This window comes from Python bivittatus, unplaced genomic scaffold (assembly GCF_059951505.1).
Source record: "Python bivittatus isolate LINGU-HERP-01145 unplaced genomic scaffold, Pbiv_v1 ctg000850_np1212, whole genome shotgun sequence".
In the NCBI taxonomy this organism is placed as follows: Eukaryota; Metazoa; Chordata; class Lepidosauria; order Squamata; family Pythonidae; genus Python; species Python bivittatus.
In genome coordinates this window covers 57,616,691-57,634,011 of record NW_028277112.1, presented here as the reverse complement: position 1 = coordinate 57,634,011, position 17,321 = coordinate 57,616,691, and the positions used below count along the sequence as shown (strand labels likewise).

Here is a 17,321-nt window from a genome sequence, read left to right as displayed (position 1 = left end):
ATTCTTTTTGGTATCTCTAATTAACAGAATGGCAGAGATTTTGGCACTCAGCTCAGAAATTCAAATCCTCTCTCATATTGTTAAAATGGTTCACTCTGCTTTGTTTTTATGTCTAATTTTTTATCAGCAATATACTGAGCACTAACTGTGTAACTCTGGTAATTCCTTTGTCCACTTTTGATAGATAGATTATGTACCATCAAGTCGGTGTCAAATCTTTGCGACCACATAGATGCATCTTCTCCAGGATGATCTGTCCCCAACTTGGCCTTTCAGGTCTTCCAGTGGAACATCATACGAATATAAACAGTGCTCTTCTGGATCAGCCCCCTGACCCATCTAGTCCAGCAGTCTCTTCTCACAGTGGCCAACCAACTGCACAGTGAAGTTTGCTAGTCTCCCAGCAAATGACCTTCAGAGGAGTGCCATCAAGGCTAATAGCCCTTGATCCCCATGACTTCCATGAATTTGACCAACCTTTTTTGAAGCTAGCCAAGCTGGTAGCCAGCACCACGTCCTGGAGCAAATTCCAAAGTATAATTATATGTTGTCCATCACTGCTGTAATTGATCCCTCCACCTTGCTGCTGGTCATCCTCTTCTTCTCTTTCCTCTATCTTTCCCAGCATTATGAACTTCTCAAAGGAGTTCAGTCTTCACATAATATGTTCAAAATAGGATAATATGACCCTGATCATTTTTGCATTGAGTGAGAACTCTGGATTGATTTGTTCTATAATCCATTTATTTTTATTGGCTGTCCACTGTACTCTCCAGAGTGTTCTACAATACCAAAGTCCAAAAGCATTAATATTCTTTCTATCCTGCTTGTTCAAAGTTCAGCTTTGCTTCCATAGAGGGTCACAGAGAAAACCATTATCTGCATGATTCTCGTCTTTGTATATATAGGCACAGCATGTCTCTGAATACCTTTTCTAAGGCCTTCATTGCTATCTTACCAAGAAATCGTGCATGCAGAGCAACTGCATTTATATGGAGAAAAGGTTGTAGTGGTACATGTATAAATCATATACATCAACTAAAATGTGTTGTGGTACTACACTGTAAAAACATAATTCAGACACTGAATGAAGAAAAAGATAAATATGTGTAAATGCTTTTCTTACTATGACAGCCTGAATTAAAAAAAAAAAAAAAGCACAACTGAATTACAGAATTATAGAAGAAAACACCATCCCCCAGTGTGTTACCTCCTTAGTCCCTAGAAAATATCAAGATTTTTTTTAGGTTTTGCCTCTTTTGAGTCAAAATGAGATTTAGATAAACACTTCTTAAGAGTTAATCCACCTTCCATACAGATCCCAGAAAGAACTCCCAAAAGCTTGCAAGAGCCTTCCCCAATCTGATTCCTTTCAGATGTGATTATGGGCATCAACTGATCAGGATATCAGCAGGCAACAAAGTTGAGGAAGACTGACCTAAAAATGGAGAACCCCAGAAGGAATGTAAATTAATATGTCTACACCAGTCCTCCACCTAATGAGTGGCACTGATGGGCATTGCAGCTCCGCTCACCAAGACAACACCCAGTAGGGAAAAGCTGCAGTGTTGATGAGCAGTGTAGTTTAACACATCTGGAAGACACTGAGTTGGGTTATGTTCTTGCTTCAGACATTGTGCTGAAAACCATATTTTTGCACCTTGCCAGCAGGCCTTCCTCATTAGATCTATTGCTTGCTAAACACAAGTAATTGATCTTTTAAGAGGCATGTCAGGACCCCATAATTGAGCCATAATCCCTACTTAAAGCAAGCCAGACAGTAGTTGGCAATATTAGCACCATGTTGTTCTCTTTTCAGAACAGAATGAAGGAAAGCTTAGAAAAATAATATTGGCTGGAGGTTATGATAGTCCAACAATCTTGGAGGGCACTAGGTTGAGAAGGCTGAACTGTATTGTACTGTATGGGGTTTTTTTCCCCTTAAACAATGCAAAGTATAATACATGTATGTGGATTGCCCCTGAATACATGGGACAAAAGAGCAGGGATGAAGCCCAACTCTGAAGGGGAAAGGGAAGAGCGGGTGAAAAAATAGTGGAGAGCAGAAATAAAGGAATTCCTTGTGGAAGAGCTGTAGTGAATAGACAACTCTGCTCCCTCCCACGGTCATTGTAGCAATTGACATTTTGGTGGGAGGAGCTCTCATTGGCTCTAAATGAAGAGTTTTGATTTTTATTTTAATCTAATGCTAATGGACAAGTAATGGGAATTGTGGCTATGTAGGATGTAAAAATTACATCCAGTATGATTCTGATTAAAAATTGATCCCCACCCAGTTTACTATAATTTTTCTACTTAGTGTAATTTGGCTACTTTGGATAATAATATTGTACTTTGATCTCAGTTTTAGAAACTGAAATGTTGGGAAACCTAGTCTTTTAAGTGTTGTTTGCGAAATGCCCTCCTGTCGTTATTTAGGACGTACAGTTGCTCAACAAAGCTGTTAACAAAATCAGAAAGACAGTCAAGACAATACTAAAAAAGCAAATGCAAATACAAAATTAAGTTAACTGTGCCTTTCAATCTTTTTTAAAAGATGTATTCATTCATAGGAATATGAATGAATATTATTCTTAAATAATAAGAAGGAAGAGTTTTGTGTTGTTTTTTGTTTTGTTTTGTATGTAGTGTAAATTGTCCTCCATAGTTTTCTGGAGATTATTTGTATTAATCACACATGACAAGAGTATCATTTCACAGTTTACAAACTACTCTGAATGAAGGACTGATGCTCAAAAAAAGCCTAGCTTGACTTCTGGACAACGTGTAAAATTATAATTAATGTGGATTAATGATACTCTACCCGAAAGCATAGAGAATAAGCATAGAGGTGGGGGGGGGGTGTCTGTGTGTGTGTGTGTAATCTTGCAGCTTTGTTCTTTCAAACCTTAATATTCAGGTTTTTTTAGTTCTTTTTGCTTCTTTTTTGTGTTTTGGTTACAAATAGAAAGGTTATGTTGTCTCATATAGCAGAAATGGTGGCCTACATGAGATGCATAAAATAATGGCAGTGTCACAGTGATTCAGGCTAAACATTCTCACTTTGCTGCACTGTAGAAGTAGCTGACATTTGCTTTCTGACATCCCATTGTATGAATGGGTCGAGAGTGGGGAGAAAGCTTCTGCTCGCTTGCTCTCATGCCCTTTTGATAAACCAGCCTGCTGACATCAGAGTCCCATAAGGAGGCAGAGAAGGAATTTGATTTTGATGAGCTAAAAAAAGAAGCTTTCGTAGCGGGGGAAATATGCCTCTGCTTCAAAGATTAAATGAGAAATAAGGTAAGCTTTTTTCCTACTTCAAGGAATTATTAATATCAAAACAGAGGGGTTGAAATTTTGAAGAATTTGTGCCTTCTTTCTGTTGTAAATTATGCTTAGTGTGGGGAAACTTCAGTGATTTTTTTCAGTTTAACCACTTAACAGAATTTTCTCCTGAGCTTCCTCAAAATAGCAATAAATGACATGTCATGAATGAAGAAAATATTCCACATCAGCACAATGATCTGTTCAGAAATAACCCATTGTATGTTTTTAAAAAAATGTTTTCCCCTAAATGATTACAAATCTGCTCCTGAGTATCCTGCAACAGCCTCATTATCTTGCTGCAATGCAGCATAATATACTTCAGATTAACTATAGTATCGTGTGACTTTCTCTCCCTTTCCAAAAGACTGAAATAAGATTTAAACATATGTATTTGTATTTGTTTGAAATTTCTTGTGTACACAGTAATGGTAACCACTTGGTTTTCAGAGCCGCCTCGTTATATTGTTTTCTCACGCTTTGTTGCCTTACTGTACTACTGTACTACAGTTTCTCTTTTAACTAGCTGTTGATTTAACAAGTTATATGCAGTAGGTCCCCTCTTTTGTTTTTCAGTCTTTTTATTGTTAAGTAACAGCTGTATTGAGTTGTTTCTTACCATGGTCTGGATATGAGCATTTCTAACTGTATCTGTAGCGAGTATCTGTTTATGGAACCCTGTCTGACATAATTGTTTTAACTAGAATAAACAATGCATTTGTGTATTATTTTGCTGAAGTCGTTTGTATCTCGTTAAAATTATCCAGGCCGTGTTTGCTTTCCTATTTCCAAATCTACTCCATATTGGGCATATGGAATAAATGCAGAAAAATCCAGATTTCAAATTATGCTAAAGCATTAAGTGGTTTTCGAATTGTCTTACCAAGCTTTTGAAAGAGTTGTTTTTTGGGGAGTAATTGTGTCCTTGTCCTTTACCAAAATCTTTTCTATCTGAGGCAAGTTTGATGAAAAGATGTTGATCAACTAAATAACCTCATACTCCAGATATGTGTATCTGGTATCTTCACTAGTAGTTTTTTCAGCAGGAAATGGAAAATCCATGAGTGTTTGGAGGAAAATAAAGGGGTGGATTAGACAGAAGAAGGGAATGCCTTATTCATTAGGATTCCTTTCATGCATTTTGTCCATCCAAGGAGGGGAGGATGAGTTTCTTAGTCATGCCTCCACTAAGTCAAATGTTTTGATGGTGAGGGTAATGGATAGGCTAATTGTTAAACTATATAATGAGAAAGCATAGTGACTCACCCATAGCTTATAATGCTAATTGATCTTGCATGGTGGGTCATATACTGTGTCACAGAGATATGCCAGTGGCATGCAAAAAAGTTGCCAGCATCCTGTTATAGCATTACTTGCTAAGAAGAAAATTTAGTTTGCCCTTTATGAACTTGTTTCTACCATCTGAATTGCTCCCATCTTGGTCAGACTGATGGACACCAAAGTTGGGATTTAAAGAGACTCATAACTTATTCTGACTTATCAACAGCACCCCCAAGCCCTCACCCATACGAACAAAAAGTTTAAAACTGTAGTGAAATTCAAAAAGAATAGTGATATGACTTACAGCATTTTTTTCAATTTAGAAAGAAAAGCAGTAACTCCACTGGTCACATGTAAGCCCTTCGACATCCACAGAGTAATTTCTGAGGCCAATATGTTTATTTTCACTCACAGTAGATCTACTCTTATTTTATGATGTTCAACCTAGGTGGTGGCCTTCTAGAAAATAGTCAAGGGGTGAACTTTCCGGAGCATTTTGGGAACATGATTATTCACCATCACTGTTCCATTTCTGTTGTGTACTGTTACTGTTATTGCTGGTTTAAACTTAATCGGCTGTTTTTCTTTTGGTTGTGAGTTAAATTTATTTTACTTTATTTTGTTACTATGGATTTTTAAAATATTTCGGGGGGGGGGTTCCTTTACTGTGGATGTTTTATTGAATCTGATTGTGTTATATATTGTTGGGACTCAGTGATTTGGCAACATACACATTTAATAAATAATATAACATAAATCATGTGGGTTGATTTCATATAATTATGGAATAAGGGTTAGAAGGAATCTCAAAATTCATCTGGTCCTACCCTGTGCCAGGTGCAGGAATCCATGACAATAACATCTTCAACAGATCATTACTCTGCCTCCATCTAAACACCTCTAACAAAAGAGAGTCCACTGCGTCTTGAGGCAGTCTGTTCTGTTGTTGAACAGCTGTTACCATTAGGATTTTTTCCAGTTGTCTGACCAAAATCTACATTTTAATCATTTAAAGCCATTGAAACAATTCTGAATAATTCTGCCCCATCTGCTACATGACAGCTTCAAGGGGAGCCCCACATAGAGTGAGTTACAGGAGTCCACCTGGAGGCAACCAGTGTGTGCATGGCCCATCATGAGGTTGATATTTAAGTGAAAAGGGTGAACTTGGTAGATAGAAGCAGCTGTAGCCCACAGCACTTGCCTGAAGTGGCATGCTAAGAGACTGACATAAGGTGATGGCCAGGTCCTGAGCCTTAGGCACTATCCTCAGCCGCATTCCCCAAACTAACCCACCAACTTCCTGTGTCCCTTCTCCCAAATGCTTCCCTCTACCAAACACTAGCAAGTCTGCCTTACCAAAGTTCAGTTGCAGTAGTCTCATGGTTATCCAGTACAAATATTGGCCCATAGCGTTGTTTAAGCTTTTCATCTTCCTCATTCTTATTTAATTCATATAAATATGACCCAACCAATCAGTATTGTCAAGTCTCCTATTATAATCAGTCAAATACACAAATATTTGATGTTGTTAAACAGTGCCCATAATGCAACATACAGTACTACCTGTACTAAGCCTTTGATATACTCTAAAATGCACTTCCAGGCCTTCTCCATTACGTTAAAATTAAAATAGGTATGAGTGAGATATTGGGGCCTGAAATGGTTACTGATTCCTGCTATAGTAAATAGATTTTTGAAATATCTGTTCTTTGTTTTCCAGACTTCTTCAGTTTCATTTTTCTTCCTCTCTCCCAGCCACATTTGGGTGAGAAAAAAAGCTCACAGACTTTCAGCAATTATTTCCATTAGCCTCTTGTACATCTCATGTAAACATGTATTTAATTACAAGGACCATTACAGTGCTAATAATGGCATATATTTCAGTAGTTGTGTAATGTCATATTGCATGCCCCGATTATAGGTAATTAGGTATATATGAGATAATTATGTCAGGAGCATGCTATTTGTAATTTTTTTGCTAAGAAACTTACATAATTACTATTGAAACCTTTGCCCTTTGTATGCTAAAAATAGAAATTGTGAAGTAACTGCCATCAGATTTTAATAGGCAAATGAAACCAATTATGTCAATAAACAAGGTTGGATAGTGACATCCGCTTGTTCTTTAGTAGGTCATTTTATACTGAAACTATGATAATGATATGGATTGCATTTTCTTTGTACTTAGGAAATGTCTTCTTTTCCCTACCTTCGGGAGAGCCTACACTACTGAAAATAAATTTTAGAAATTACTAATTCTGAGAACAAAAACTAAATACAGAACATTTTATTTGTTCGTGGTTTCTTTTCTTCAAATACCATGGCCTCCCATATGCAGACCTTTGCAAGCTTGTGTTTGGATTCCAGTAACATTTTGGGTTGGGTACAGTTAGAGCAGAGGAAGACTAAGTTATAGAATTTCTTGACATCTTTCTCTCTCTTTCTCCAATCTTTTATATAAAAAATCCTTCCATCTTCTACTTCTGGATTAACCATCATTGATGTATGTATGACCTAAAATAAGTTTTCCCGTAAATCAGGGGTTGGAAAAGCAGCATTGTGACACACTTTGAAATAATTTTAAGAATTATTCTAACAATTGCCAGTTGCAGGTTGCTAAATCTCATGATGTCCTCTGAGTGAAACTGCCAAATTTTCTGAAATTTTTGTTATCTGAGAATTGCCAACCCAGTCTTCATCCATCATTGGAAAGGGGGATTGTAAAATATATTTAGGGCAGAATGCTGATTAACCTTAGCCTCCTTCATGCATTATCCGTATATGATATTGAGCTCCTGGAAAATATAACAGCCTGGCTTGCATGGAAGCTGAACGTGCAAAGGCCTTTTCTTATATAAGCATTAATGTTCAATACAATATAATAATGACATTAGATCAGTTTAGTTACGTCGGGGGGCAGAGTTTATCCAGACCATTGACTTAGTGAGCCCTCCAGAATTAATAATTTGTGCCTAATAATTTTCTAACTAATTTTTCCAGCTGCTTCTCTTGTTGCATGTGGGGAATGATCAGTCCATGCGGTGTGTTAGTTAATGGGTTCTGGAGTCAAGCTGTTTATGGATCTCTTGAAGGCATTACTTACTGTTTATTATTCTGTTGTTTGTTTATGTTTTAACTTGCACAATAAATAATTTTGCAATTAAAATAAAGTATATGTGAACAAAAGCAGAACTCATTTCTGAGAATCTTCCTATATCAAACGAAAAGGTATTTGAGAAGAAATGTAGAGAGTAATTTTAGACAGTAATCCTACTAATCAAACAATTGTCAGATACTCTCCATTAACTTTTTCTGTGATATATTCCACCTGTTACTTTCCCCTCACCTTGCAATGTGTCTGTTCTTGTCTTAAATTGGTGCAAGATTTAATTCTGCATAAACAATGGTCTGATGGCATTACTGCCTGGAGACTGTTGTTTGATGTGTCATCAGGATCTCCACAGATATGTCAGAAATGTGAATGTTTAAACGAAAGCAAGTTTGTCTGCAGTACTACATATCCAGGAAATGTTAGCAAGAGTATCAGGAGGACCGTTACATACTTTTAAATGCTGCCATTGTATATCAGAAATATGGACAAATTTTTAATAACATGAAAATGTATTTTTCATGATAGGCAATCACTTGGTGGCAGAGATGTAGGATTTAATATAGTAAACATTATTTAAATGTCAGACTTGCAGTTTTGTACCACAAATACTGGTTTAGCTGTTAGAGTTATGCTTTCAAATCACAGATACTAACATAGGAAGCAGAGACTTTCAGTTGTGAAAAATTGCTTCATGCTCTGGTAGAAGCAATCAGAGAAATTGTTACTGAATTAATGAACAAAAATAAATATGTTTTGTCTTTTTTTCTTTGAAAGTTGAAATGTATTAAATTTTGTGATTAAATTAGTAATACAATAATATAACTGTATGGTATACTCTTGGCAATGTGGTAGTGTACGTTTTTTGTTTAGAATTTTAACATATAAAACAGTGTCAAGAAAACATTTTACGGTCATATTTTTTAAAATTTAAAATTACCAGTGTCCTACACTAAATCATTGTAATAAGTATTTGATATATTAGATATGCTTAATGAGCCAGATCTTTGTAATTATTTTCATTGTAATCCAGTCAAAAATTTTAAGAAAATTATTTCAGGTCACCCACTGGTCCTTCATAAAGAAGCAGATCGAAACTCTAATCAGCTTATGGCTGAAGGTGACTTTTTTTACTACAGGGCCTAACTCCTTTAATTTGTTCACAATGTACATCCAGTAAGAAATGCAAGATCAAAAAGAAAATGCTTCAGTGTAGGTTTTCCCCACTATTGTTGAAAGAATTGGGCTATGAGCAAAAAAATGTTGCACTTCAGGACAATGTAGTAGATGTTAACAATGAGAGCTTGGAATCTGCCCTGCAAATACTGTACTAGGAAACCATGGTTCCTGTTGTAAGCCAACAAAGTACTTTGAATATCTTAATCTCCCTAAATATCCCCTTGAAGCCTTGGGAATTTATTTCAAAGTATATATTCTTTTATCTTAAACATCATCTCATAGTTCAGTGTCTCAAGTTGTTGTTGACTCTTAGCGACCACATAGATAGATTTTCTCCAGGAGGATCTGTCCCTAACCTGATTCTTCAGATCTTCTAATAGTGAACCCATCGCCACTATAACCGAGTCAGCTAACCTTGCTGCTGGTCATTCTCTTCTTCTCTTTACTTCCACCTTTCCCAGGATTAGAGCCTTCTCCAGAGAGCTAGGTCTTTGCATAATATGTCTAAAGGTGAATACAGGTAGTCCTTGACTTACGACTACAATTGGGACCAGAACTTCTGTTGCTAAGCGATACGGACATTAAGTGAGTTGTGCCTGATTTTACGACCTTTTTTCCATGGTCATTAAGCAAATCCAGCTTCCCTCATTGACTTTGCTTGTTGGAAGCCCCCTGGGAAGGTCGCAAATGGCAATCACATGACCCCAGGACACTGCAACCATTATAAATACATGCCAGTTGCCAAGCACCTGAATTTTGATCATGTGACTGTGGGGACGCTGCAACGGTCATAGATGTGAGGACTGGTCATAAGTTGCTTTTTTCAGTGCTGTTGTAACTTCAAACAGCCGTTAAATGAATGGTCGCATGTTGAGAACTACCTGTAATTTGAGCCTTGTCATTTATGAGAACTCAAATTGTTAATTTGTTTGATGATCCATTGGTTTTCTTTCTTGGCTGTCAACTGTATTCTCAGGAGTCTTCTCCAACACCAAAGTTCAAAAGCATCAGTACTCTTCCTATCCTGCTTCTTCAAAGTTCAACTTTCATTTCTTTAGAGTGTCCCAGGGAATACCATGGCTTGCACACTTCTGATCTGTGTAGGTACAGATACATCACATATTTGAATATCTTTTCCAAAGCCTTCATAGCAGTTCTACCAAGTGCTAGTCTGTGGCATATTTCTTGACTGCTTGTTCCTTTGTTGTTGATGCTTGATCCTAAAAGGAAGAAGCTATCCACCACTTTGAAGAGGTAGGGAAAGACTGCAGAGCATGGCTTCTGGAATTCCAAACCACTGCTTCTCCCATAGGGATGCATTGGGGGAAATTTTCTGGAATTCTTGTCTCTGCAGCCTCTGGCCTGATCCAGCCCATTTTAGGACTCAAACTTGCTTTTGCTAATTTCGCTCCCTTTGCAGATTTTGTCCCAGTCCGTTCGGTTTTCAGAGTTACTTCTCAGATCCACAGAGAGTCCAACTTAACTGTACATAACTTGTTTCCAACATTCCTGTGGATTTGAATGAATAAAAAGCCTTAAAAAAAGAGTAAGTTAACAAGTCAGTCATTAGTGCTTATCTTGAAAATAATTTAAAATTTTAATATTGGTGATTTAACACTGAAACTGAAGCAAACACACAATTCAAACCACATTAAAAAGCTTAAGATTTATGTTTCTTGGAAAATATCCTCCTTGTTCCACACTGCAAGCTAGTTTTGAATTACAGAAAGAAAGAAAAAATAATGTGTGTATAGTGTGGGTTAGGGAGTGATGTGTATTGGTGTGGAGATGTGTTGTGTGTTTCACGGGATATGTTTGACTCCAACCTTCCTGAACATGGTATCCTCTGTATGTGTTGGAATTGCATCTCACAAAATTTATAACCAGCCCCAACATTTCCAGAAGGCATCAATTTGAGGAAGACTCAACTTTGAGTATGAAATCTTCAAAAAAAAGTAGATTGCTTTTTCACTTCTTAATTAAATGCAAAAGCCAGTCAACACATACACATGAAAGCTTGGTGAGAAAACAAGCAATTGCAAATTACAATTAGTAGTTGTACAAATGAGCACAGATGAGAGATACTTAGGGTGGTGATTATTTTGCTGGATTTCTATTATGGCTTTCTGGAATTATAATGAGGCTTTATTTGTCATATGAAAAAAAGTGTTAGATGAATTTGTTTTCCATAGGATGTGGAAATACTTTTGGCATTTTATATTAGAAAAATTGTTTACACAGATTCCAATGGCTGATTTCTGTTCTTCTATTTCCATTTTAGAAATCAGCTACATGCTGTGGAGATGACATAAAGTTAAGAAAACAGAAAGACCAATATAGTGCCAATTTCTTGGAGCCTGCTAGTAATTGCACAACAGAGCAAGACAAAATGGAAATTGAAGCCCTTGTTTCAGAACATAAAAACAGCACAGTGGGGACCTCAACATGTGCAACAGACAATCAAAGTCACTTACTTTCATCTACTGCCAGTCACAATGGGCTGAAAGACCGACATGAATCTTTGGACAGTGAAGTTGCTAAAGAGATCAGATATCTTGATGAGGTGCTAGAAGCAAATTGTTGTGATTCTACCCCTGATAACCCCTTTAATGGGATGACTTCCTCTTCTCCTGAGACAGGTGGACCCATTAGTCTGGATGGCTCTAGTCCATCTGTCCATATTACTAATGATTTCCCAGTACTCAATGAGCATAATGGTATTAGAGGTGGAGGACAAACACCTCCAGCCTTGGAACCCAGTGGAATTAATACAGCATCTGGGAAGCTAAAACCAAATGGCCATTTTGTGGAGATATTGCAAGAGGAGCACTGTGACAGTCTAAAAGTGCCAGTGAGTCCATGCTCTTCCACAAGCTCAAGGTCTTCCAAGGATGGAGAGTTAACATTAGCTACCATTAAGAAAGAAGCCAAGTTTGAGCTTAGAGCATTTCAGGAAGACAAAAAACCATCTAAACTTTTTGAGGAAGAGGATCCAGGAGAGAATTACAGAGTGCGTAAAGTGAGGCCTTCTGATGAAATGATAGAATTGGAAAAGGAGAGGCGGGAGCTCATCCGAAGCCAGGCTGTCAAGAAAAATCCAGACATAGCTACAAAGTGGTGGAATCCACCCCAAGAAAAAACATTAGAGGAGCAGCTGGATGAAGAACACTTGGAGTCTCACAAGAAGTACAAAGAACGCAAAGAGAAACAACAGCATCAGCAACAACCACCACCACCATCAATGCCTGTAAAGCATGGCTCATACTCTTCTCCATCATCAGATTCAGCCAATAAATGTCAAAAAGTTGATATTGTCACAGAACAAATAGATTTTTTAGCTGCTAGGAAACAGTTTCAGTTAATGGAAAATTCAGATCAGCAGAGTAGCCCAGCTGCACCGAAGCGATCAGGGACCCCTAAAATGTTCACTATCCAACCATTCTACAAACCAATAGGTCCATCCCAAATGGACCGGCGAACAGCCTCTATTACAAAATCTATGACTGCATGTGGACAAGTTGTGCAGGCTGGCAATAATGATGTAGCTGCTGCAAATACTGAGAAGGTGTCCTGCATCTCAGATGACAGCATTATTCAGAACACCTCTGGTGATCCTATAGGACTGTTGTCTTATGGTGATTCTACAAAGTGTGTTCAGGCCATCAAGATATGGTCAGATGATGATGAATTCATGAGTGCAAAAGCAGTCCTTACAGTGGTGAAGGATGATGAACAGAGTGTATTAGATCAGTTCTCAAGATCAATCAGTGTTTCTTCTCCTCCAGAAGAACTAGACTCTGGTTTAGATGAATTGTCTGTCAGATCACAGGATACAACTGTTTTGGAAACTCTTTCCAATGACTTTAGCATGGACAATATCAGTGACAGTGGTGCCTCCAATGAAACAATGAATCCCCTTCAAGAAAATTCCCTTACTGATTTCTCCTTGCCCCAGACTCCACAAGCTAACACACCTTCTGAGTGTCAAGGAGATGTTTCAAAGTCACTTAGTGACCATGGTTTTTATTCCCCTTCTTCGCCATTAGTCAACTCTATGCTCACTGATGAGCAGTTGGAATATCAGGCTGATCTCCTGGTTCAAAATGCCATTCAACAAGCCATAGCTGAGCAGGCTAATAAAATGAGTTATCAGCAAGCAAAAGGTATCATGGAGCAAAAGAACGGGCAGGTCAAGGAACAAGAGGAATTGGACAAGGCGCCATATTCTGAGAACCAGCATGGTTCAACATTTCAGCCACCTCAAGTGTCATCTCCTATGCAAGAGAAACGTGATACAGCACCAAAGACATCTGCAGCTCAAGATCCTGCACTCAGGGAAAAGCAACCATCTCCTGTTGCTCATGCCACCCAAGTAGTCAGTGTGGAAGAAATCAAGCCAGAAGTCAGCTACTTTAGCAAATATTCAGAAGCAGCTGAGCTTCGAAGCACAGCTTCCATTCTGGCTATGCAAGAAACAGAGGTGACAGTAGGGCCTTTTAAACTAAGATCAAAAAAGCAGAGGACTTTGTCCATGATAGAAGAAGAAATACGTGCAGCCCAGGAGAGAGAGGAGGAACTAAAGAGACAAAGACAGGATATGCAGCTAACACAGAGCCCTGTCGCGAAGAGTGCACCTTCACTATCCACCCGAACTGCATCTTACAAAACTGCACCAGGTAAGAGCTTGGCATTGAATGTTTTCTTAGCCAATGTTTTCAGACTATTTGGGTACAAATCCTCAGTGATCCAGAACTTCTTTAACAAGTATTAATAAATGGCTTATTGGATCAGATTGATGGTAGCATCGTCTTTCCATAATGTTCGTCAACTCGGCATGACGACAACAGACCTGACCTATTGCTAATCTCCAGAGTCTGGTATTCAAAGGTATTCTGCATCTGACCTTGTAGATGCCATTTAATTATTATGACTAATAATATTTCTTTTATCAGACCATTTTTGTGCTTCTTGTGGCAAAGATATCCATGTTAATTATGCATTACTTAGAGAAATTGTTGGGGGGGGAGGATGCTTGCCCTAGAACTATTAAGAGGTTTAATTTAATGACTCTGAATCTGTATGAGGTTTTTACAAAAATGGTTTGAAAGTTCAAATATATAATGTCACACATTATTCAAACTTCAGCTGAATAGAGCCAACCCAAGATCCCCTATTTTAAAAAATTTTTAAAAATGAGAATTTTCATTAGAATTGAGGCAATATTTATCCCTAGATCAAATTTTATAGCAAACAAACAAAATTATGAGCACATGTTATGTCTTGAGATTTGCTTTTGCCGTTACAAACCATCTTCAGTCTCATCAAAGTCTGAATTTAGGTTTGTTCAGTAGTATATATTGAATAGTGTGTGTGTGTGTGCGCACGCATGTATGTCAATTTGACTGTTATGTGTGTCATAAAATATTATACTTCGTATATGAATGACATGCATTTATGGTAAAAATAGAGCAGCTAGGCATTATTTAGACTGACAGATTTGTGAGAATAGGAGACAATGGAAATTGGTTTCCGCAAAATGCTGCATGTCAAAAAAATGTAAAATATAGGTTTTAATGGGTAACTTGACAAGTGTCAAATGCCAAGCCTATTGATATTAATGTTTAATACCCTTGAAGCCTGCAGTCAACTAGGCTAGAGACAGTCAGCAGTCAAGGGGAGAAGGGCACAGCTATCTGTTGCAACCAAGATTGGACAACATGTTTGGCATGTGAACTGAACATACAAATGTGAGGAGGAGGAGAAGTTCATAAAAGCTGACTTTGTCATTGCTTTTACTGACAAGTTAGAAGTCATGCCTCAGCATTTTAGATTTTTGGCTTCCTTTGTATTGGTTTTTATAAAACACCGTCTTGAGTGGTATTTAAAACATGCCTAAAATGAACTAGGTTTTAAAATTCCTTAAAGCTGGCATTTGCACATTAAAGATTATACTTTTCATAAGCCTTCAACTCTGAGTCCAAAAACTAGCAGTGTCACAAGTGATCTTCAGTTGACCATACAAGGGGGCCTCTCTGAGTTCCCTAAGAAAGGAATTTTACAGAGTCAGCCTTCTATTGCGTGCGGCTAGACAGCGTGCCGATAGGAATGACAGAACTGCAAACAGAGCCTCGTCTGATAGTCTTATGGTGCAAGTAAGTACATACAGTATGGGAGAACATAAAAACGCACATTGTTCATGGAACATAAATAATTGTCTGACTTTGCATATGTTTTTACTTTTTATTCCAAGGTATTTGACTAGTGGGATTTGAATGTATTTAATCTTAATTTTGTTTCTTTCCCATGAAACACATAGTAAATGAAATAGAAAAATAGTGCTTTGATACAGTTCAAATGGCCATCAGCTATGAAGCGGTGGGAAGTTCCCTTAATTACATGATTTTGAACTTAATAGCATCTGCTAGAAGATTTCTTCAGAAACAGGAACTGCAAGTATTTGCTTTGCAAACAAACTCAGTTCCGGTTCCAAATAAATTGGCTGCATTTTAATCACAGAGGTTCTGGGAAAGCAGCTGGATGCATCCTCACTAACCATGTGCTACTATTGTTCCTTAGAACAAATAAATATTCTCAATGTACTTCACAATATCTGGGGGGGGGGGACACAACCACAAGTTAAAAAAATATAATACTTTTATTTAGCAGTAGATTAACAGGAAGACATTTTTATATCACTTTGCTAGGATTTGAATGTGTACCTGAGGCAGTATTTCCCAATTTAGAAGAGGATTCAGCTGCATAGATGCTTTTTGGGTATTCTGAAAAAGTTTGTGCATTTTAAAGATGGATGCTGATGGACATCAAACGTATAATCAGAAAGGGAGCTGGGATTGTTTATAGACCCAGATTCATGGAGATCACAGAAGTCTACTTAAAGTATGACATTAAAGAGGCAAACCAAAAATTAAGAGATACGATGAGGCGTGCATGTGTTATAGCCACAGAGCTCTCTGTCATGAGAGCATATAGGAAAAAAGGAAAGGATACCTGCAGCGCTTCCAGTGGATGCATGTATAGGTTGGTGGCTTTAATAATGCTTTCTTATCATGCTCTCCGTTCTCCCTGTGTGTAGTCTGTGTTCAAATTCCTTTGACATACTTGTTCAGAGACCTGATGCTGGAAATATTACTTTTTAATAATAGCTGATTGTACTTCTCATTGAAACACGCCCCCCCAGTGATATTTGGGCAGTATTAGCCTACCAAACAGACAATATATTTGAAAATCAGCACTTCTGATTTGATTGATTTCATATATATATATATATATATATATATACATACATACATACATACATACATACACACACACACACACACACACACATACACATACACACATTTGTTGTTGTTGTTTAGTCGTTAAGTCGTGTCCGACTCTCCGTGACCCCATGAACCATACTGCGCCAGGCCTTCCGGTCCTTCACTGCCTCCCTGAGTTTGCTCAGTTTCATGCTCATTGCTTCAGTGATGCTATCTAACCATCTCATCCTCTGCCGTCCTCTTCTCCTTTTGCCTTCAATCTTTCCCAGCATCAGGGTCTTTTCCAAAGAGTCCTCTCTTCGCATTAGGTGACCAAAGTATCTGAGCTTGAGCTTCATTATCGATCCTTCCAATGAGCAATCAGGGTTGATTTCCTTTAAGATTGACTGGTTTGACCTCCTAGCAGTCCAGGGGACTCTCAAGAGTCTTCTCCAGCAGCACAGTTCAAAGGCATCAATTCTTCGGCGCTCCGCCTTCTTTATGGTCCAGCTCTCACAGCCATACATACACATACACACATACATGTATACATATATATATATATATATAATATATATATATGTATATATATATATACACACACACACACACACACACACACATATATATATATATACACACCTTTTTTTTTTTTTTTTGGATGATCCCTGGTGTGGGCGGGGATGGGGATTGTACATCCCTCCTTGCCCTACTTGAACTCTTGGCAGCTTTTGATACTCTTGACCATTGTATCCTTCTGGATCAGCTCAGAGGATTGGGGGTGGGCAGCACAGTGTTGTGCTGGTTCGCCTCCTTTCTTTGGGGTCAATTCTAATCAGTGATGATCGGGGAGGAGAGGTCCTGCCTCGGCCCCTACTATATGGAGCGCCACAAGGTTCGGGGTTGTCTCCTTTTTAACGTCTACATGAGGCCACTGAGTGAGCTCATCCGTTGTCATGGGGTAAGGTACTATCAGTATGCTGATGATACCCAATTGTACATCTCTGCCCCTGGCGAATTAAGTGATGCTGTGAACGTCTTATCTCAGGGCCTGGAGGCTGCGAGGGTCTGGATGAGAAAAAACAGGCTTCAGCTGAACCCTGGCAAGACTGGGAGGCTTTGGGTTTTGGGGCCTTCTGGTCCTAGAGTTATGCCATCTTTGG

At 38.2% G+C, this 17,321-nt stretch overlaps 1 protein-coding gene across 9 annotated transcripts in view; it reads left to right on the top strand.

Moving 5' to 3' along the window:
- PALM2AKAP2 (PALM2 and AKAP2 fusion) overlaps positions 1-17,321 on the top strand; it is a 245,073-nt gene that overhangs the window by 199,925 nt on the left and 27,827 nt on the right. For all 9 annotated transcript variants that reach the window (XR_015793878.1, XM_088130330.1, XM_088130327.1 and 6 more), the window contains one exon: positions 11,178-13,572. Coding sequence is in view for 8 of the 9 variants with exons in the window: in XM_088130330.1 (XP_087986456.1) it covers positions 11,178-13,572 (2,395 nt within the window). In the remaining variant the exon portion in view is untranslated. The remainder of the gene's footprint in view (positions 1-11,177; positions 13,573-17,321) is intronic.